The following is a 23,951-nucleotide window of genomic DNA, read 5'->3' on the forward strand; positions in this document are numbered from 1 at the left end:
TCAATAAAAGGGTGAAAACAGAGAAATCAGGGCAAAAGGCAGAAAACTGGACAAACCGGGGGGACCCACCATCTCCTTGCGATTTTGGGGTGCTCCCAAAATCGCAGGGGAAGGGGTGAGGGGTCGGGTGGCTATATAAAGGGGAGGGGATGGGTTATTTTCCATCCCCCCTCTCTCTCTCTCTCTCTCTCTCTTCATCCACACTTTCTCTCTCTTCCCTTTTTCAATTTTCCCTTTTATTTTTATTTGTTTTTCCTTTTTCTTTGCACTTGGTGGTAGCTGCTGCCCTTTTATTTAGCAATCACGCTTGGATTTAGCATTTTGACTTGGATTTTGCCTCTGCACTTGATTATAGCTTTCGTACTTGGGTTCAGCTTCTGCACTTGGCCTTAGCCTTTTCTTTTGGATTTTGTTAGTTGACTTCTTGGAGTGGTAGATGACGCGATGATGACATGCGAGAGGAGGCCGGACGTGATACGTGATCGCCCACAGCCGAGAGATGCAGATGCGAGTGCTGCGCCGTGGTACTGGGGTACGCTTCTTCATCGTACGCAGGTCCACTTATCATACTACTTTCTCAACCACATGGTGAGTTTTTACATTTTGCATTTGATTTGTTTATTGCTTTATTTGGAGTTTCTGAGGGATTCTTTCCTTGGAAGATATTCAAAAGGAATGCTCGGCGAGGCGCTTCTCAACCATTTGCATTTATTTATGGACTGTGATATTTGCGATCATATTTTGTAGTTGCGATTGCAAAGATTACGAGTGATCGAGGGTTTGCTATCATCTGATTTGCAAAGGATGGTTTATCCATCGGGATTTTGCGAACCATCTTTTTGTGAATAAGATGATCACAAGTCCACGATTACTAGGATCCGACACTCGAATTGATTTCATCACTTTTGCAGACTATGATAGTGGTGACAACACGTGGCTCAGTGAGAGGGGCTAAGAGAGTATGGGATTCTCTCTCTCGAGGCCCAGTCGATTATCACAGCTACGGGTCTCGGGTGCTTGCTTGACCTTGACCTACGACGTTGCAAGAGTGATATCGTACTAGCTCTGGTCGAGAGATGATGGGATAACACCCACAACTTTCATTTTTCGATTGGGGAGGTGGGTATGACTCCTCTTGCATTTTCTACACTCTTGGGGTTGCCAATGGGGGGACAGAGGATCACGCTTACTCCGATCTCCGAGGATGATTTGAGGCAGATATTGGGAGTGCCTTATGTTGACGCAGATAGAGAGCCCATTAAAAATGACTATGCTTCTGGACCTTAGATCAAGTTGTCCTGGTTAGAGAAATATCTTGATCGACCCACAGTTCCTGATGCCTTGCACCATCTATGTCTTGCGATTGGTTGTGTGATGTACCTGCGGCGGGAGACGATGTTCTCTTCGAATGGCAATTTGATTCGCCAAGACTTCTTGAGCATAGCACGCGGTGTTGAGACCCTTGACTGGTTTGATTGGGGCGGGGCTTGTTATGCTTAGCTTATCAGAGATATGAATCGGTTGTCCCGCGGCGACTGGAAGTCGATATGCAGCTTGTGGTACCTTTCGGGGGTATGTCACATTCCTTGTTCCAGTTACTTCATCTTATGCATTCGATTTTCTTTATGCTTATCATGATTCTTCTTTCTGATTTTTTTTCTTGTAGTGTTGGGCATATGAGTCCTTCCGACTATGTCACCCTCCTTTGGTTGATGCAGAGAGGGTTTTTTGGCCAGCTCATGTTCGGTGGGGAAAAGGGAATGCTGAGGCATCAAGGTGTCTCAGAGTATGGCTCGTCGGTCCATTGATCAGATCCGACATGAGGATATGAGTCTTATCCTTGTCTTTCCTGTCTTGCTTTAAATATGTTCTCTTGCTTGACGCAAAGTTTTGGACTTTCGTAGGTCAGGTGGAGTCCTTTTAGTGACCACATAGATATCCAGAGTCAACGATTTGAGTGCTCCCATTGGATCTTGAGGCGATTTGTGATTTTTCGATGTGTCGAGGGTCTATGCTTGTATTTGCCGGACAGGATTGGCCGACAGTCCCTTGGATATACTGCACCATGGATTCTCGTGCATCTAGGTGGGAGTCTCATCAGACCAGTAGATTGGATTAGAGCCTCGGAGTGAGATTTACTGGAGAGCACCGGGTATGAGGTGAGTGACAGGTTCTTCTCTCTTCGAGATTACGCTGAGTGGATGCTGCGAGTGCTTATGCCTCCTTTGACCACCAACGAGGTCTTCTTCCTTTCTTTGTCTTAGTTGGCTATTTTATTATTGTGTTTGCATGGATTTTGCTTATGACTCTCATGATTCCTAGGACAACATTGAGATGAGGTAGCAAGGGACATTGATGAGGAAATGGACGCTGATGCCGAGCCGGCGGATGGTGCAGACACTGCTTCCGGAGATCTTGGCGAGGAGGATCCACCTTCGACATCTACAGAGGCTCCCTCCAGATCTTCGAGGGATGAGCATGTTGATATGCCATGGATACTCCATCCATTCGGTAGTCCACCGATCAGGGAGCCTATCTTGACATACAGAGACCTTTGTCACATGGAGGAGAGCGGAGCCGATGTCAATTATCTCCTTGAGGATGGGGAGTAACAGAGCAGATCATCAGCTAGTTCTTGTCCTATATCACCTCTCTCTTTCAGACCTCCTTCATACTTTCCAGGTCCGCCCCAGCCATAGAGGTCAGTTCAAGACCCTTTAGCTCATCCCCTTTGATCAGGGCTCCCTGAGGATGACACAATCCATTCGTCGACTTCCACATCGGTGTCCATCTCAATCTGAGACTTGATCACCACATTCCATCGGATCGGGGTTTCCTTTGATTCTAGATCATCGTCCGATGCCCGGTTGGAATTTCTTTCTCACCTGTAGAGGAGTGCGGAAGGAGGTGATTTTGGAGGTGCCAGAGTTTGCGGTGGGGTACACTATTCCAGAGTCCTCGCTGGGAGTGAGTATCCTTTTCATAGATTTTATTCTTTTCATTTGTACTCTTGCTCTGTACTTGTAGGTTTATTTGACTGAAACTTCTTCTCCAGCTTTCTCGGAGTCAGGGGAATGACTTGCTATTGCAAGTCGGGTTCTTGGGGACTCTTGCGTACAAAGCGCTATCTGAGGTATAGGCTTTCTCACGGTTAGTTTCTTGTTTTGCCTATTTTATTGCAGATTCTTCTCACGTTGGTTTTCCTGGGTTTCATGTTCGGTTTTGAATTAGAGACGTTAAAAATGATGAATCGACGTCGACTATAACCCCTAGCCTTCCAAGCTAACGATGCGGGTTCGATTCCCGCTACCCGCTCCATATTAATTATTATTATTATTATACGTGCATCGTTAACTAATCGATTACGATAAATTGGATCGGATTTTTGGGATTGCCATAATAATACGAGTTGCTCTTCGCAGTCGTTTCCTTGTGTTCTGGTTGCTTTAGTCCAACCTGTTGTTTAAGCTCCGTCATGGCTCGTTCCCAAACCCTCTTTCTGCTTTTAAAATACTATTTTCCCCGCTTAATGGATAACCATTTGCTACCAATGGGGAATTGATTTTCATCTCAAATCGAGGTGATTGGATTTGCAAAGAGGTATGACGGGGATAAGATTTTCAGTGTTAGACTAGGTCCTGTTATGCCAAACAAACTGGCCTGTGGTGACTGCTCGATGGAGCCGTTGCCCCTTCCTTACATTACTGGATTTCTTGATTACTCAAACAATCATTCGATCGAGCAAGAGGCAGAATCGGTGGTACCGTACAACTAGCTAATCGCAACTCTTTCAACTCCTAGCTTAACCATGCCTGTCTAGCTTGCTACCAAATAGACAGATAACCGATCCGGAGTCACAAGCCTTGGGTTCGACACTAGTGGGCGAGTACAAGAAGATTTCGCAGAACGGAAAGATAGATTTCCACCATTCAAAAGCGATCCCTCATTCATCGCATCTACAACAACATGACCACATCCAGGTCTCAAAACAGAACAGCATTGGAATTTGACATAAGAAAGAAAGCTCAAAGTAGCCGGAGACTCAAAATGAGTTATCAGCCACGTTACAGGAGAATGGAAGGCAGGCAAAAGATGAAAAGCTCATCCCCTATCTAAAAATCGTTAGCGTGTCTTGCAGCGACAGGGGTTCTCGGATTTGTTCTCGGAGGCTCAGGCTAGAGTGGTTAAGCTTGAGCGGGAAGTTTCAGAGAAGGATTGTTCGAGAGCTTTGCAGCGCAAGGTTGCTAAGCGAGATATTCGAGTTGCGGATCTGGTAAGCTTTCACTTCACTTCCCGATTTTCTTCTCCATTGTTTGTGTTTTGCTTAGATCTTGAAATGCAATTTGCATGAGGAGTCCTTGAGAGAGAGAGAGAGAGAGAGAGAGAGAGAGAGAGAGAGAGAGAGAGAGAGAGAGAGAGAGAGAGAGAGAGTTCTCCACGACGCGTGCTGGTCCTTCTTTGTTGTTGGGCCATCGTACGAGGACCGTATCCAGAGGGAGGGCAATAGATGCATATATGATAGTTTAGGGCAGTGGCAGATCCTATGGGGTTGTTCAGACTATGAGCGGGCAAGCTTTTGTCTCAGGCAGAGCCGGCTCTTCTTCTAAGAAGAGGGGAAGGACAGAGTCTGGGGACCCTCGATTTTCTCTTAGCGACATCTTTGCTCCTGTGGAGATGACAGGTGAGTCTTGTGGGGGCTTTGATAGGCGCTTGGAGAGGATGGATACTTCAGTCGAGTATTCTTCCGTGAGGAATTTTCTCAGAGTTGAGCATGGACATGGGTTCCTTGGAGACGCCTTTTCGGGAGGAGAGACATCAGTTGTTGAGGCACTGACGGAGCCAGAGCTTCCGCCGATAGTGACCGACTCAATGATCCCTCCTGCTACGAGCGTAGAGTTTCCACATTTAGATGTAGCGGATCCACCAACAGATCCTTCAGCCATAGAGGCTTGATGTTTGCATTATATTTTTTTCTTGCTTCAGGAGTTTTATGTGACTATAAAATTCCTACCAAGTTGAAGGGAAAGTTTTATACGGCAGTAGTGAGGCCAGCCATGTTGTACGGCTCAAAATGTTGGGCCACCAAGAAGCAGCATGTGCAGAAGATGAGTGTAGCGGAGATGCGAATGCTTAGATGGATGTGCAGCCACACAAGGTTAGATAGAATTAAAAATGAAGACATTTGTAAAAAGGTGGGGGTGGCACCAATTGAGGAGAGACGAGAGAGCACCACTTAAGATGGTTTGGACATATCCAACGTAGGCCTTTGGATGCTCCAGTGAGAAGAGGCGACTTGTGCCAAGTTGATGGAGTAAAAAGAGGTAGGGGCAGACTAAAAACAACTTGGGTAGAAACAGTGAGGAAAGACTTGATAGCTAGGAACATAACAGAGAATATGACCTTGGGTAGGATAGAATGGAAGAAAATGATCCACGGAGAAGAACCCAACTAGATCCAGGATTAGAACCGGGTAGATTAATTTCACCTTCTTCATGAAAATTTCCTAAAGGATTCATTTAGCCGACCCCAACTAGTTTGGGACTGTGGGATCCAGTTTTTCCCGCCTGCTCACTTCTCTGGGAGTGAGGGATCACCATGTTGGGTTTTCTTTTGAAGAGTGGGGGTATTTGTTTGTCTGTGTTTCTTGTGAACTCGGGATCGGGGTCAGGATTTCACAAGAGAGTTTTATAGTCGCCACCTAGGTTAACATCTTAGGACCCGTGTGTGCTTTTCCGATGAAACGAGGATAGAGATCTGAATTTCATTGAAGGAGCAGTAACCATAGTTGTACTCTAGGTCGGGTGCCTAGAACCTGTAATTTTGCTCTGTTAGTTAAGGCTTGGTCCTTACGGAAATCTAAGTAAGGGTTATGTTTACATTCGGGGAAGGTGTTAGGCATCCCTCATGCCCAGTTAAATCCGGTCTCTTGACTTGATTTGGCATTTTTGAAGAAATTTATCAGAAATCTTTACTTTTTGTCCTTTATTACGGTTAGGCTTAATTCCTGTGCGTAAACGAAGTGGATTTGCAAAGAAAAGAAGAAAAATTGGTTTAGGTGTTATCCTGATTGAAGGCGTGTACTGCATATTTCGAGTCCTGGGATCTTGCAGTTGACCTTAATCAGGATAACTAAAAACAAACGGAAATGATAAGACATAAAGGAAAGAAAGCAGTGGGTTTCTGATTCCCTCCATTTGTTCAACGCCGTGGACTACCAGGGCTCTCGTCTCTGTCTCTTTTGGCTATGGTGGGACCAGAGACAGAGTGACAGGATAAGGAGAGAGAATGTACCGCTATTTATAAACAGAGGTGAGGGATTTACGTTACATGACCCAGGGCAATATGAGCCCTAGATCCCATAACTACCCTGCACTGGATTTTATAACAGAAGTGCAGAAAGCAGGGAAATAAATGTAATTTTACCAAAAGAGCGAGGACGCTTTCCAAAAATTCAGCAACATAACGACGCTAGTTGGATGATGTAGCTTCGCGTTCTCTGAAAATTCGGTAGAACATTGGCGCTATTCGGACGAAGGGCGTTCGGGTTCACTGAAAATTCAGCAAAACAACGGCGCTATTTGGACTAAGGGGCTTCGGGTTCTCCGAAAATTCGGCACTATTCGGACGAAGGGTTCTTCAAAAATTCGGCAGAACAACGACGCTATTTGGAGGATGTCGCTTGGAGTCTTCAGAAATTCAGCAGAATGCCGATGCCCAGTGTGAGCTCCCTAAGAGTTTCTCTATTTTCTCTCTCTCAGGTAAAGAAACTAGGGTTTTTGGGTAGAGTCTTCTTTGAAGAGGGTTTGAAAAGCAAAGAACTAGAGGTTTTATATCTAAAAACCAAATTCTAAACTAGTAAAAATGTAAAACCAAATTCTCTCTGGTTAAAATCTGATTTTTCATTTCCCCCCTATTTATAGGGTTCGAAGGGAATTTCGCAGATTGCGAATCCAATTTCACAATCAGCGAAATGGTAAAAACCAAATTGCAAAATTGGACCTGACACATCGGTGTCAGTGTCAGGTCAGCAAGAATTTCACAAACTGCGAAGAAATTCTATGTTGGCCAAGGAGGGTATTTTGGTCCAAAACTTGGTTTCTCGGGGTTTTTTTTGGAACTTTGAAAGACCGTCTCTTGTTTGTTTGGACTCCAAATCGTACGCGGTTAGATCCGTTGGATTCCTTATTTCAAGGAGAATCCAACGAGCCTAATCCCATGAGTTGGTTTGGGTGTGAAGTGTTTTTGGGTAAAAACGTAGGTTTTTTACTCAGACTTAACTTCGGGTTGAAATGCCGTGTAAAAACTAGCTTTCAGCAGTGCTGTAAAAGGTGGGTGCAGTGTATAGATGGGCTTTTTGTTGTAACTCTAGTACAAATTCGTTTTTGAGAAATCTTTCCTGTTTCGTGAACCAAAGAGACAGACCGAGAGAAAGAGAACAGGGGCTCTGGGATTCGTCATGAGACTCTTCCTCGCGACAACCTATCATTAGTACCACCTTGACAAAATTGGGTGTGGACAGATGCCCCTCTTTGGTAGAGGGTGCAAGGCAGATGAATGCCAAAGTAAGGAGACAATAAAAATTTGTCACCAGGGACTAATGATAGAGTTGTGAGACTCACGTCAGGTCATTAGGCGTGCAACCTTCACCGAGGAATCTTGCTGTCAGGTCCTTGAGTGGAAACCTCTCACTGACGGTTTTGAGTTTTGAAAGTACGGCTGTTAGAACAATTCTTGGGTGAATGTAGTTTTTAACAGCCAGGAGGATCATCTGAAGGTAGGTCTAATGCCTGACTTGGGGAGGGACCTCTAAGGATGTCGTTCTGACATCTAGTGCTGACACCAATAAAGGGGCTGCCTGTGCGGCATCCAGTTCTTCGATACGACGGATCGTACATGAGACTTGATTGAGTAGAGCAGATGCATGATCGTCATTTGTTCTTATTTTTGGATGGGTGGTTGGATTGGATGTAGTACCACGTTTTAATGGGCTTTTTGACTTGGGAAGATGCCTTATCAGTATCTAGGGTTGATTGTCTTGAGGGTTGGCCAAAAGACTAGTGTTCGAATGGATAATGTTAGCCCAAGGGTTTCCCATGGGTTCAACTAATCACCTTGTTTTGATGACTAACAAACCAAAATTGATTAATCCTTTATGGACTGACGAGTTGCCTTAAGTGTTGTGCTATAGACAGGTTTCACATGCTGAAATATGCTAGCACATCACCATACATGGCCTATGCTTGAGGATGAACTGAACACCAGTCAAAAGAGCTGGAAAAAATATGATTCATCATTCCTTGGAGGTACAACCAAGGAGGAGCTCTATCTCAACCATCCCAAGCATTTAATGAATTAAAGGAAGATCAATGAAGGCCAAAGTCGAGGATCAACATGCTTAAAGGACAAAGAAGCTTGAACACATTGGTGACATCATCCCACAAGAGAAGACCTTGAAGAATGGAAGATGTCAAGCAATCAAGCTCAAGATGAAGATCCCAAAGGCAAGCCATGCATTGAATGGAAGATCAAGCAATGGCTAGAACAAGAGTCATTCAAGAGAGTGAACAAAATGGTTGAATCTATTCCTCTCTCTTGGATTTATTCTAGATCAAGGCACACTAAAAAAATACCCCAAATATTTTCAAAAGTGACCCAATACCAAGTGGCCCAAAAGCCCAAGTGCTAAGTTAAGTTTTAAAATGGAAAGACATGAAATTAGCACTTGAAAAATGGATCCAACACATAAATTCTGTCATAACTGGTCCAAAACATTTTCAAATATTTTTGAAAATATTTTTACTAGAAATATCTCATCATTTCTATTCAAATCGAGTATAAGAACATCGAAATCCGATAAGAAACGAAGGAGATATGAATTTTACAAGATTCAAGCTAAAATCTGAAAATCCAGGTACGAAATTTCGAGGGATCCCACGGAGTTCCATGAAGTGCGAAGGAACTCTAAAAATATAGCCGTTAGAGGTCTAAAAGTTGCATAGTATTACGGTTTTGCCCCAGTAACGGGTAGTTTTGTTTTTAGCTATATATATGAGTTTAAATTTACATTTTAACAAAAGAAAAAGTTTTTCCAACATATCTAAGGCCTATACAAACACTTACAAACCTTCTTTGCCTTGAACATCTCTCTCCACCTCATTTGTGCCTTGATCTGGATTAAACCCTTTTGAGAGTGGATTAAGCTTTACTTGTAATCTTTTAGAGAGATTTTTTGTGTAAGCTTCAACTTGTAATCAAGCCTACATAGAGGCGATACATTCTTCTTATTTCTTCAAGATTCTAAAGAGGGTCTTCCATTTGGCCCACTAAGAAAGATGAATCAAGATTGTAAGAGGGTTTTACGCTTCAGCCCTTGAGAAAGGAGAAGCTTGCTTGTAAGAGGGTCTTACGCTTCAGCCCAAGAAATGTGAAGCGTGTTGATTGTAATTGACTCATTGATCCGTCCATTTGAAGGAGGATCGAGATAATGGATACTCTTGAGTATGACCTCAAGAAGAGTGTACGTAGGCCTTGGGTTTGAAGGCCAAACCACTTTAATCTTGTGTGCAATCTTCTTCTCCTTCTTGGTGCAATCTCTGTATCCCTACTCTTTTACGTATGTGATTATTGAAGATATCTCTTGGATTTGGCCAATCAATTAACTAGTGCGTATTTGGGTAATCAAATTACATTGATTAAGTTAACGAACTTAAAACTAGTGTTGAATACTTATTGATTACTAATCAATCTTCCATTATTTAAGCTACTAAAACCAATACTAGAAATCTAAATAGCAAAAGTTTTGAAATCCCAGGGTAGATGGCAACCCAAGAGGGGGGTTGAATTGGGTATTAAAAAATTCTTGCCAAAAACAAATGCGGAAGCGAAATCAAATGGCAAATAAACAATCAAGCCCACGAAGTAAAAATCCAATGCACAAAACAAATTAAAGAGCAAGAGTAAAGAGAGAGTGCACCAAGATACAAGATGTACAAATTGAAGCTCTAGATCTAATCCCTTTAGATATATTCCAAATAATGCACAAGGGTGTTAATCACTCTTCACAAAGATTAAAACATGTTTGGGAAAGTAAGAGTTGTTGCTTAAGAGGTCTTAAATGAGGTATATATAGCTCATTTAAAATATGATCGTTTGAGGGCAAAAGGGTAAAAAACTGGGTTGAAAAAGTCAAGCCCCGCAGGCTCCAATGGCTACATTGCCAGGCTGCGGCGGTCGATCGGGCTGTGGCGGTCGCCCGCCCTTATCGGGTTCACCTCTTTAATTTTAAATTTCAAACCACAGCGGTTGACCGAGCCATGACGGTCGTCCGGGGAGAGCAACTTGGACATATTTATTTTCGTCCAGAATTCTATCCGCGGTCGTCCGGCCCTATGGCGGTCGACCGGCCCGCTATTGAAACCCAAGTCTGGATTTCCAGACTTGCTTCCGCGGTCGTTCGGAAAACCCAAGTCAACTGGCCCTAATAAAAATTCCATTTTAACTTTAAAACTTCAGGGGCTTTTGGGCCAATGTCTTTGGGCTTTTCCCTATGCTTTCACATATATTTTCAAATACATTTTCAAGATTATTTCAAATATATTTTCAAGTTCATTTCAAATATATTTTCAAGTTAATTTTAAATACTTTTTAAGGCCTTTGAAACTCAATTACTTATGCCTCTAAAAGGGATGTCTAAGTGGGATTAGACTTACATTCTAACACAAGACAATTACAAACAAATCTTCAACTTTGAAGCTCTTCATGTCTTGGTCACTTCCATGAATTTTCTCTTGATTCTTTGGCTCTTCAAGATGTGTCATTGATTTATCCAAGCCTTCGAATTCCGTTGGCTTCCAATGAAATGTCTTCAATTGGTTCATGCCACGATCCATGCTTCATTGACTTTGGTGTTTGATTCTTTGATTTCCAATACATGCACTTTGAAACATCAAACACATTAGATAAACAAAACACATCAACTTGTGTTTAGAATCATCAAAACAAGAAGGTAATGCCAAGGTGGGAACCATTTGGCTTACATTCTCTCCCTTTTTGATGACGACAACACATAAGGTGATTGCCACATCTAAGCACAATAAACCTAAAACTTCTCCCCCTTCGTCATCAACCAAAAAGGATGGGGTGAGAGTTTAAGCATAAGGGTATAAGATATACAAATAAAAGTCCCCCTTTGTCAATGAAAGAAAGAATCTAAAACTCCCTTATTTGAGCAAAATTCAAAACAAGGAGGGTTTAGAAACATAAATGGGGTTTTAAAAAAAAACATATAATGCTCCCCCTAAATTAAATCTCCCCCTATTTGAAATACAAATAGAATATATGGGGATCATCAAAATACATTGCCAAGGTAAAGATACATCAATATAAACAAGAACCTTGGGCACATAATATCAAAATCATAAAGATATTCAAGTTAAACTACAAGCCCCTAATCTAATGCAAAGCATAGAAAACTATGTAGGGGCATTTGAAAGCCAAACCAACTTGGTTCCAATTGGTTTAGATTTACCTAAAATGTTCTTTTCAATCCATACCATTTTATTTTTAGGTAATAGTCTAAACATATATTCATTTTTAAAATGTCCAATTCTACCACAAAAATGACATTTTGCACAACATGTAGAAGGACATGTAAAATCACAAGAAGATTTATGATTTTCAAAAGTTTTCTTTTCTTCTTGTAAACCTTGGTTTTCAAAAACTAATTTTTCATTTTCTTTCTCAAATGAATTACATCTTTGAATCAAATCAAAATTAGCACTAATCAAGTTTTGATTCATTTGATTCAAAGCAACATTTTTTAGCGAAAAATTATCAATTTCCATTTTTAAAGAATCAATATCTTTTTGCATGTTGGAAATTAAATTGTTGAAATCCTTTTCAATATCAAAAGACTTTGAATGCACATTAGGATTCACAACACAATCATGTACATGAGATGCATTAGAATTTACAAATGCAAAATGACAATTATGAGATTTATAGATATTTTCAAGTTTAGTTCAAATTTCATGAGCATTTTTACATTTTGAAACTTTCTCAAATACATGAGGAGACAACGAGCAACAAATAATGATTAAAGCTTTAGCATTTAAATCAAGCCATTTGGAATCAATTTTCCCCTTTTCTTTTTAGAAAGAGATGAGTCATTTTCAAGCAAATCCAAAATCTCATAATCTAATTATTCTAAAAAGAAACTCATATGAATTTTTCATTTATCAAAATTATTTTCATCAAAAATAGGTGAATCCAAAATCGATTGACCAAGATGAAAATCCATGGGTTTTTTCCCACAAAGAAATCTTTCCTCTTTTAAATTTTTGAAAATTCAAAAATCCCTAAATAAGAGTCTTGTGCTTTGATACCAAGTGAAATCCCAGGGTAGATGGCAACCCAAGAAAGGGGGTGAATTGGGTATTAAAAATTTCTTACAAAAAATAAATGCGGAAGCGAAATCAAATGGAAAATAAACAATCAAGCCCACAAAGTAAAAATCCAATGCACAAAATAAATTAAAGAGCAAGAGTAAAGAGAGAGTGCACCGAGATTTTTTTGTGGTTCGGTCCCAACCTCGGACCTACTCCACTCCACCAACAAAACCGTTGATGGCTTCACTATGGATTCCTTTAATGGTGAGGAATCAACCCAATTACTACTTGGTTCGGCTACGGCTCGCAAGACTCGCCATGAACCGGAGAAAGCTCCATGTCTCCAACACTCGCTCTTGGGGTGGCTCTGCGTCCCTTCGCACTCGCCGAATATAAAAAATGAATGTAAAAAGAAAAAGAAAATACAAAACCCTCTTCAAGGGTGGATGAAGCTCTCAAGCTTTTACAAATAAAACTTGCTCACAAGATGTACAAATTGAAGCTCTAGACTAATCCCTTTAGATATATCCCAAATGAGGCACAAGGGTGTTAATCACTCTTCACAAAGATTAAAACATGTTTGGGAAAGTAAGAGTTGTTGCTTAAGAGGTCTTAAATGAGGTATATATAGCTCATTTGAAAATATGACCGTTTGAGGGCAAAATGGTAAAAAACTGGCTTGAAAAAGTCAAGCCCCGTAGGCTCCAACGGCTACATTGCCAGGTCACGGCGGTTGACCGGGCTGTTGCGGTCGCCCGCCCTTATCGGGTTCACATCTTTAATTTCAAATTTCAAAGCACAGCGGTCGACCGAGCCATGACGGTCGTTCGGGAAGAGCAACTTGGACATATTTATTTTCGTCCAGAATTCTATCCCCAGTCGTCAGGTCCTATGGTGGTTGACCGCCTCGACCTTACTGGAATGTTTCTGGATTTCCAGAAACACATCCGCGGTCGACCAAAACACCTCGGTAGACCGGCCCGCTATTGAAAGTCATGTCTGGATTTCCAGACTTGCTTCCGCGGTCACCCGGAAAACCCAGGTCGACCGCCCTAGTAAAAATTTTATTTTAACTTTAAAACTTCAGGGGCTTTTGGGCCTAAGTCTTTGGGTTTTTCCCTATGCTTTCAAATATATTTTCAAATACATTTTCAAGATTATTTCAAATATATTTTCAAGTTCATTTCAAATATATTTTCAAGTTAATTTTAAATACTTTTTAAGGCCTTTGAAACTCAATTACTACTTGTGCTTCTAAAAGGGATGTCTAAGTGGGATTAGACTTACATTCTAACATAAGACAATTACAAACAAATCTTCAACTTTGAAGCTTTTCATGTCTTGGTCACTTCCATGGATCTTCTCTTGATTCTTTTGCTCTCCAAGATGTCTCCTTGATTTATCCAAGCCTTCGAATTCCGTTGGCTTCCAATGAGATGTCTTCAATTGGTTCATGGCATGATCCATACTTCCTTGACTTTGGTGTTTGATTCTTTGATTTCCAATACATGCACTTTGAAACATCAAACACATTAGATAAACAAAACACATCAACTTGTGTTTGGAATCATCAAAACAAGAAGGTAATGCCAAGGTGGGAACTATTGGGCTTACACATTTTTTAAAGGTAAAATTTTATAAGACAACCAATTCACCCCCTCTTGGTTGCCTAACTGAGATTTCACTTGGTATCAGAGTTTGGGCTCTAGAACATGACGTGATGAGGCTGGACTCTTAACTCTAAGACACCCTAAAATCTAGAACACGACGTGACATAAGTGTTCCTAATCAGCTCTAATGGTTCATACGAGGTGATACCGTTATCCAATGTTCCAAAAGCATGGATCAAATGAATTTGATTTGTTAAGTTGCTGATTTTTTAGTTTTTAAAGGGGTTCTTAATATCTAAAATTTAAGAAAAACCTAAGGCTCTAAGGGCTGATATATTCTTATGCATAGGTTGCCTTCATGGAAGGGAATCGTGCTTTCCACTCTTATACAATTTAGCATATAAATTATAACACCTTGTTGCCTGGCATGTTCTCAGGATTTTCGTGGACAGAAGACCTCGGAGCCAACAACATGCTATAGTTTAGATGCCTAGACTATACAAAATGGATGCAATTAATAAATGATTATGAATTCAACCTTTGCACTTAGAATAACCTAACACTCTAAATTCCAAAGGAAACTACTAACATCTATGGCTTCTGTTTAAATGGTTTAAGAATTACATTCTTACTAAAACTTTTAGATGTTTTAGAAATTTTCATAATTTTTTGGAATTAAAATCAATTTTTAAAGGATTTTATCAATTTGAGGCCAGATTGGTGATTTACAAAGCAACACATAACAAATCTATTCCAATTAAGCTCAGATTTTTACCGTAACATGAGGATCATAAAATAAGCTTACTGTAAAAAATTTAATTAATTTTTATCATGATTTACTATTAATTTTCCAATTGTAATAGCTTGAGTCCAGGTTATTGATTTACAAAGCAACCTATAGCAATCGAATTTTAATCATGTTCAAATTTTTATGGAAACTTTCTCCTACCCAGAGAAGGTTACTGTAAAACTCTCACTAATTAATAAGGTGATTTACTATCATAATCTGATTTTATTAGATTTACTCCAGATTGTATGAATTACAAAACAACCCATAGCAAAAAAATTCCAAATTAATTCATAACTCTATAGTATCAAGATAATCATGACAGAAACTATTGTAAATATTTCATGACTTTTTATTGTAATTTGATATCAAATAAAAGTCACATAAAATCTGGATATTTTAGAAGAATCATTCAAAAGGCATACTTAATGACATCCTAAAATCAAAGAAAAATTAGAGTAGATATAATATATATCATGATATTTGTCTGCCAAATTTCAGAACTTGAAAATTGAAAATTCTCCAAGAAACTCAATTTTTAAAAAAAAGTTCCCTTGTTTCATAGAAAATCAAAACCTGCTTTATTAAAAAATATATAAAAAAATTATATTAAATCTTTATTAAAATTATGGGAATTTTTGTAAGACATACCAGTAATATATATTATTGGTTTGTAAAGACCAATTTCAGAATTAATCGATTTTATCATAAGAAATAATTATGGCACGTAAAACGAAGCTTGGGTTGGAAAATAATAAATAAAACTTATTTTTCGAAAATTTATTTCATGAAAAATTCTATTTATATATAAAACTAATATATGGAAAGTTTCATGAGTTTTCAAATTGGTTTGATATTTATTATAAATAGTCCAAATTTAAAATAATTTAAAATTGGATTAAAAATATTCTAAAAAATCTAAATTTTTTTGAGTGATCTGAAAATCTAAAAATCGGTTTACGAATATATTCGCATCTAATTTAGATTTGATTTGACTCATTTTTTATTTTATTTTTCGAGAAATAACCATTTTTTGGGTTATCTTTTGAAAACTAAAACGGAAAGTAAAACAATCAAACCGTGGTCAAAAATTATATTTTCCAGTAGTTTTTAATTTTATGTTAAACTCAGAGAATATTAGGTTTTGAAAAACACAATGATTTGGAGGACTTACTTTGAAAATCTCATTCAAAACACATATTGAAGAAAGATCGAAGGAAATCAATATTTTAATGAAGAAAAATCAATTTTCCAGCAAAAATCTGAAAATTAAAAGATCATAATTTATATTATATCATACTCAAATTTCATCCAAAAACTCCATCGTTTAGATCATATTTGAAAATTAAACCCTAAAACATCCTAAACATGATTTCTAAACAAAAAACTAAAAAGTGAAAGAACGCCTACCGTTGATCGCGAATCTTTGTCTCTAGGGCTGAAATTCTGAGATATACGCGTGGTCCAGCCCTTATAATCACAAAAGAAAACTCTGAAGACTGATTGTATAACCTCCAATATGTTGAATATATGAAGAAATATGGGAGCACTTCGTGTAGAACAAAGTGGAGGGTATGAGCACCAAAGCACCAAAAGAGGGGGAGCGAATTCCAAGGGGAGAGAGAGAGAGAGAGGGACGATTTTTAGGAGCCCCTCCGAGGGTTGGGTTGGTTGTTTATATAGAAAAAAGTTAGGTTTGGAAAATGAATAGTAATTTCTAATGTGAGAGCTCTTACCTTTAGCTAGCTTCCAATTTTTTTCTTTTGCTTTCTTTCTCTTTAGGTACTAAATTAGATTAGCTTCTAATTAGGATTACTTGCAAAGCAAGGCATGCCATTTTTCATAAGGTAGATCTTTCGAGACTCTTCTAGAAGCTCTCACACAATGGAAATAACATATATATATATATATATATATATATATATATATATATATATATATATGAAAGATTCCCATCCAAAAAAGACTGCCCAACGTTGGAGCTCATTTTCGACATATTTAGAGACAGAATTAGGAAACGTCGTAAACTAGAAAGTTGTAGATATTTTTGAGTCGTTTGAAACAAGTTAAATAGAAAAATTTTTAGATGAGAAGGTAAAAAGTTATGGCCATTTTAGTAACCTGGCCATACTAGCCCTTTCTAATTATAACTCTTCATTTATTTATTATTTTTTTCAAAACAAATATGATGTCACCAACCACCTCATCCAATGTTGGACGTTTTTGCATGTGGCCTCCCCATGTGGGGCGCCCACTTATGTGGCCGACCCACATGGGTGGGTCCACATGGACCACCACCTTGTGGGCTTTAGTCCAATGAGCCTTATGACATGTATTTTGGTTTTTTTCAATGAAAATTCAAAAAAATCCTTTAAATTCAATTTTTTATTGATGAACCAAACCCATATGATATTTATGGTGCACTTTCGACATATGGTCGAATCATCTCCTTTAGAAAAAATAAATTTTCAGACCAAAATGCCCCTGTTTGATCCTTACGCACCCAAAGGCGACTAAAATGACCTTAAATTGGATTGCCCCCAAAGGGGAAAGTTAAAATAAAAAGTCTTCATGGTCAAACCTTAAAAATAGAAAGTTTTTAAGTTTGCTTCTTTTGATGGGTGATATCAAACAGGATCACTTGGAATCCCCTGAAAATGCCCAAAATGCCCTCGACACACGAAATTTTCGAATTAAGTGAAACCCCTGAGAAATTCTAAATTTAGCAGGTTTTTCAAAATTCATGTAATGACTCAAGATTTCTCAGACACAACTCAGGGATCAAATGAGACACATTGGAAATGACTAAAATACCCTCGAGGTGTAAAATAGGCAAAAATGAGGGAAACCCTGAGAAACCAAAAAATAGCAGGTTTTCTTATTTGATTGGAAACTTGAATTTTCATCTTCCGAAGATCAATGACACCCCTGAGACTTTTAAGATTGCGAATCAACTTCAAAATTCATAAAAATGAGGTGAAATTTACCTTAAAATGCAAGAATACCTAATGTAGATGACTGACACAAACCAAACAAACCTTTTGCTTTTTAAAGCGTAGCAAAATGAGGGTGTCTACACGATGCTGAGGATAGGGATGATGCTTCTTTTCTTCCATTTGGAGGCGACTTTGCTGGCCTTCCACTGGGTGAACCCAACTAGTGGAGAAAATTGATAGAGGGGGCGACAAACTTCCTGCTTGGATCCATACTGGCACATGATGCGATCCGGAATATAGAAAGAAGTTCTTTCTAGCGCCCGAATTTTGACATGATTGGACTTATGGGTGGTTAGAGCAGCAGATGTGTATCCGTCTAACTTCTAAAATATGTCTCCTATAGTGCGGGTACCTAACCAAGCAATCCACTCGGACTCGGTGTCGAAACGATGACCAAAGGCCCAAGCGTTGAAGTTGAAAATGGAAATGTTTATCCTAGACTCGGGATAAAAACTCCAAGTTTGAGAGTAAGCAAAATGTATAACAGAACGGGACATCCTGGAAAAAGGAGACTCAAATCTACAGAAATCGCATCTAGGCCATTAAGGGTCTCCCCCAAAATAACAGAAACAGGATTGGCTCCATCTGGGATTTGATCAACAAGGTTGAGGATGCTAGGAGAAACTATCATAGAATTTTGAGCAGTAAGGTACTCAGCACATACACAAAACAGAAGGGTGTTGTATCGGTGCATCTGATAGATGGAATCTCCCAATTCTCCATCTGGGGAGAAGGCACGGATAAGGAAATTGGTTAACACGCCGTCATTATTTTGAAATGTGGAAGGGTCAAAATGACCCTAGCAGAACAATCGTATGACGGATGATCGGTATCGGCCCGTGATTGTAGGAGTGATCATAGGCCCATCAGGTGGCACTCTTAACAAATTATAAAATTCTTCATAAGTTGGACACATCTCTTCTGTACCAAAATGGGAAACATGATACTGAAGGTCCCAAAATGTGGCAGCTGCCTTAAGAAAATTCATGTCTACCAAGATGGTGGGTAAGAAAGGGATGAAGTTTTCACTGGGATCTATCATCCATCCAATGTGTCTAAGACTTTCGGGAGAGTAGAATCGCTGCATCCATTCAACCAGTTCTCCTGGGTCCATGATCTATTTACGCAGAAGACAGAGTACAAAACATGGCAGAAGACAGAGTACAAAACATGGTAATACAATTGTAAAATGCTCGGTAAAATATTAGTTTTTGTATTTTTCTTTTTTCTTTTTTTTTGTAATTTTTACAAATTGAGGAAGGATCGTGAACAGGCGAGGGGTTGAGAGAAAGGTCTACCCCTATGGCCTGTGACTTGGGAAGACACCCCTAGAAAGATTGTATTTGATCAGGGTTTAGATAAAGATCTAACCTTGATCTCGAAATGACAATTGGACAGAGGTCCGACACTTTGATTATGACAAAAGTTGAGTTGGGTATATCTTCTCGTGAGAGGATATATTCATTCGAACGGAGCCCTAATGCTTTGACGATATAAAGTGGCCGGAATAGGTTTGTCTCCAAAGGAGAAGACTAGTAGGGAGTTAAATTAGGAATGTTAAATAGCCAAAATAAATGGGAATCTGTAAGCCCAAGGGTCTACTCTCCTATCTTGTTTTGATGATTCTAAACATAATTGATTGTGTTTTTGAATACTAATCAATTTGCTTCGAAGTGTTGTGTTTGAGATAGGATTGATCATTGAAGAAACCAACACACAACATGGTCATGCTTGGAGATATCCCATACAAGAGTCAAAGGAGCTAAGTGAAGCTCACCTCATCTCTCAAGCAAGCATACACAAGATGGAAGATCAATTGAAGACCAAGACTAAAGAGAAGTTGAAGATTGCATAGGTATCATTGTACATCCTTTCTCTTTAGATTTCCAAGTCAAGGCAAAGTGTTTTCAACTTGTTTTTCAAAGAACACTTAAGAACTTAAAATGCATTAGTGAATGGTTATGTGGTGGACCAACATGTTGGGACCCTCATAAACATTCCAAAATAACCATAGGAGTTGAGTTCCAAAAGCTAAAAATCAAATTTGCAATAAAAATCAAAAAGTGCGGATTTTTAGGCTTCTCGGAACTCCGAGAATTTTTCTCGGAGCTCCGAGCTCGGAACTCCGAGAGTTCCCTCGGAACTCCGAGAAAAGGTCCAGTAGCATCTGGACACTTTCTCGGAACTCCGAGACAATTTCTCGGAACTCCGAGAAATGGTCCAGTAGAAATTTTATTTCTTCTGGCCGTTGTCTCGGAACTCCGAGAATATTTCTCGGAACTCCGAGAATGGTTCTCGGAACTCCGAGAACCTCGCGACAGACTAAAAAATAGCCGTTGGGATTCAAATTAATTGTTGGTTTTTGATATGTCCACCCCCAAACGGTCATATTCTTTGGTGTGGTTATATATACAACATGTAGAGAAGTTTTTCACTCTCTCTTGATCTTTGAAAAACATCCTTAAGCATCAAAAACATTTGCAATCCATTTTAGCTTGAGTTTTTGTTTTTCATCCCAAACTTGCCTTTCACTTGTGAATCTTTTGAGTTTGGATATAGTAGTGCTTTCACTTGCAAATCACCATCTTTGAAGAGCAATCAAGGGTCTACAAAGAGCATCAAGCTTTCAAGAAGAAGCCAAGCTATTCTCTTTCAAATCTAGTGTAGGTGGCTAGGGCATTCCCTTTTTAATTCCCTAGAGAGCAACCGCTTAGAACTCGGCGGAGAAGGAGAGTCTTTGTAAAGGTGTAAGGGCATCCTTGTTTAATATCCCTTGGATTTGTAACCGCCTCGGAGCCGGGCATCGTGGAGGTCTCCTATAGTGGAATCCCTCAAGTGCGACCTTGAGTAGAGTGGAGTAGGCCGTTGGCCGAACCACTATATATCGGTGTGTCAATTTCTCACTCTTGCATTTCCATTATTGTTTTGGTTTGGCATTTCACTTTGTTCTTTCAATTATATTTGCACTAACCAAATATTTATTTAAGTGAAGAAAAATTCCAATTAGGGTTTATAGATAATTTTCAAAAGGCCTAATATTGAGTTAAATTCAATTCACCCCCCCTCTTGAGTATTTCAGAATCTAATCAAAGACAGCCAGACAAAATTTAGAAAGAGGTAAATTTTGGCATTGGGCGTGATCTAAGAGGTACCACGATCCCCCCCAATTGAGATCAGCATGCACAACTCAAAAAAATTGAGTCGTGCATACTCCCCAAAATTTAGGTGGGTCCCATTTTCTTTTATTGAAAGCTAGTTAGAGGGAAAATCTCAATTTAAGATTCATTGAAACGTGTAGAAATGCTAACCTTCTTTATGGGAAGAGATAAGAATGAGAAACAACCAAAATAATGCAGCAAATAAAGGAGTACATGTTTGGAAATCATGCACCTAACTCAAAACCTCTTAACGCTCACCCAGTTCTAAGAAAGGAGGGAAAAGAATAGAAAAAAGAAGAAGAGAAGAAGACGAAGAAGAAAAAAAAAAGAGGAAGGAAGGAAAAGGCTTACACTTGGTTTTCTTAACCCTAAATCTTTGCCCAAGTAAGTACATCTATACCTTGTCTAAGAATTGATCCTATGCTATGGTCTTTATAATGATCCTTATAAGGAAAAAGGTGTTACAGTTATTTAATAAAATCATGGGATTCCACTTGTGTTAATATCTTGCAAATGCCATCAATGATTTTATTTAATAAAGCCATAAGGTTTCCGTTATAGTTAATTAAGCTTGGAATCACAATTAATTTTGATTAATAAGAATTATTGATTTTCAAGTATGTAATAAATAGTTGGATGTACAGTTGATTTAGATTAATAAAACGCAAATTTATGATTTTTTATTTATTTATAAAACTATGGGTTTTAATTGTATTCAGTAAATACACGAGTTATAGTTGAAAATCATGAGTTTCACTCGTATAAGTTAACAGTTGAATTAATGGTTGATTTCTTCACTTAATAAAAATCATAAGATTTTGCTTATACTATTATCACTCAAGGGTTTACAATTTTTTTTAGTAGTGAAATCATGGGTTTCATGGTGATATAATTATACGAGCCTTTCAGTTGTCTGTTTTTAAGAGCATATGTCTCACAAATTTTCTTTTACAATTGATAGTATTAAATAAACCATAGGGCTCACTTGTATTAGTAAATGCTCAAATTTGATCCGCTGATGGCATATTTATGAATGTACCCTTGAGTCTAAATCTGGGCTGACATGTTACTTAATTATATGGGCGTGTGGATTTCTCGATCTACTAGATATGTATTCTAGGTATTATCCTCCTCAAATCTTTACAAACTTCATTGCATCAATTAAATACTTGAATAACAGTTGACCCTAATTAATAATAATCAAAGGTTTCTTTTTTTTTATTGATTTTATACTCCGATCAACAGTAGGGTGTATCTTTAATAGAGATCAAAAACTTCATCTGTGGACTAATAAGTAAATTCGCATTTTAGATAACTTACAAATGCTGATCATATTTACATAGATGTAAGTATTTCTGTATGAAAGTTAAGACAGGAAGTGGCCATCTTTGTCGGACCTTTTGAGTGAAACTTTGATTATGCCAGCGAGATCTTAGTATATGTATCTCATCCTTGCCAAGTTATCAATCTTCCCACCTCCTCTAGGGGGCTCGTTAATTTCTTATCCACAAATCTAACTTGAAGGCAGGTGGCAGCTAGACCTTGGTTTATAATTGTATTCAATATAACTTGTCATATGTAATGTAATTCTACGTATGTAACTATGTCTCAATAATAACTGCTTAGATTATTATACTTGTTTATTTGAAATACATTGCGTAATAAACTGTTCTAACCCTTATGCAAAAGAATGCAGGAGAAGAAAAAGGCAAAGGTAATGTACCTCAAGACCCTCAATTGCATATCATACATGGGAGAGACTGAGGGGGAATTAAGGGTGTGGCGGTATCATCCTGGGACCTAAGGTCCAAAGGCCAACGCAAGAAGCATGTACAGCATTTCGTTGGCAAAACCATCCAAAGGGATAGTATCCCCGAAACGGCTCGGCATTAAATGCGAGACCGAAATCCGAGTCCATAACGCCACTACATTTGGACAGGGGTAGTGGATAGTCGTGCGGCAAGGACACCGGCAAAAAGGAGAAAGTCAGAAAAGAACTGACAGAAAAGTAAACTGGGGAAAAGCCGGATGTACCTGGGAAAAGTGCTCTCTCATTTTACATATTCGATGCACACATAACATATCATTCATTATTGTCATTCATTCCTGTTTATACTGATATAGATGGTGTAGTTTTATTCTCCAGTTATTTATTATTGCTTCTAGATGATTGCTAAGGATCTGAATTATTATTGCATGCCCTTTTATATTGTTCATTTTACTCCGCTCGGTCTCTGGAGGACCCTGCTCTAACGTTATTTTCTCCACCACAGGGGTTGAGGCGTTAGATGGCGGAGCGTTTGCAAACGAAGAAACCATGGGATAAGGGATCGTGTGATTGGAGAGTTCGCTTCATGGATTATTGCGCTATGACGTCTTGCGTCATTTTATATTTTTATTTTTTCGGGACTTTTTAGTTTGAACTTTAGTGATTAAAACTTTACTTTTTATTTGGAGTATGAGTATTGAAAGGACCTCTTTTTATGGTAGACTTATTTAGTTTGGAATAAGATTTTTGTCGTGGTTGTTGATTATCTATAAATAAATAAAAATTTCCATGATTTTTGCTTTGTTCTTTTGCTCGTAGTGACTTGACGGAATCGGGTCGTTATACCAAGACAGTTAAGACAAGTCTATCTTCGTACAAGGATGGATTTGGGTAGAGCTTCGCTGCTTTGACCATAACGATGGTCGGGATGAAAGATGAATGAGAGGTCAATGTTTCAAAGAGAATCAATGACCTTTATTTTTGAATGATGGAACCAGAATGAGGGTCATTTGGTGTAAGCGTGTTAACCGTAAGACGAACATTCTTCCAAGATACCATGGTTGTTTATCCAAGGAATGTGATGAAATGCTTTTGCAACCATGACTCTGTACAAAATGAAAGGTTTGGAATAACCCCTAGTTTTGGGTAAAAATGAGCAGCTACCGTTTGCGCATCTGGCTAGGGTAATGACATCACTAGCAAGAATTAAGGCAATCCGGGGACACCTTTCTAGACTCGCTCGACA

The 23,951-nt window shown here is 38.9% G+C and overlaps 1 protein-coding gene across 1 annotated transcript; it reads left to right on the forward strand.

Moving 5' to 3' along the window:
• The first annotated feature begins 2,326 nt into the window (after positions 1–2,326).
• Positions 2,327–23,345, forward strand: LOC143883603 (uncharacterized). The gene is made up of 4 exons (XM_077386946.1): positions 2,327–2,967; positions 3,056–3,133; positions 4,139–4,273; positions 23,211–23,345. The coding sequence occupies exons 1-4, from the start codon at positions 2,860–2,862 to the stop codon at positions 23,223–23,225; spliced, it is 336 nt and encodes a 111-aa protein (XP_077243061.1). The 5' UTR covers positions 2,327–2,859; the 3' UTR covers positions 23,226–23,345.
• The last annotated feature ends 606 nt before the right edge of the window (positions 23,346–23,951 follow it).

Source organism: Tasmannia lanceolata, unplaced genomic scaffold, assembly GCF_043159265.1.
Source record: "Tasmannia lanceolata isolate RefF3 unplaced genomic scaffold, GAP_Taslan_0.1 ptg000008l, whole genome shotgun sequence".
NCBI lineage: Eukaryota > Viridiplantae > Streptophyta > Magnoliopsida > Canellales > Winteraceae > Tasmannia > Tasmannia lanceolata.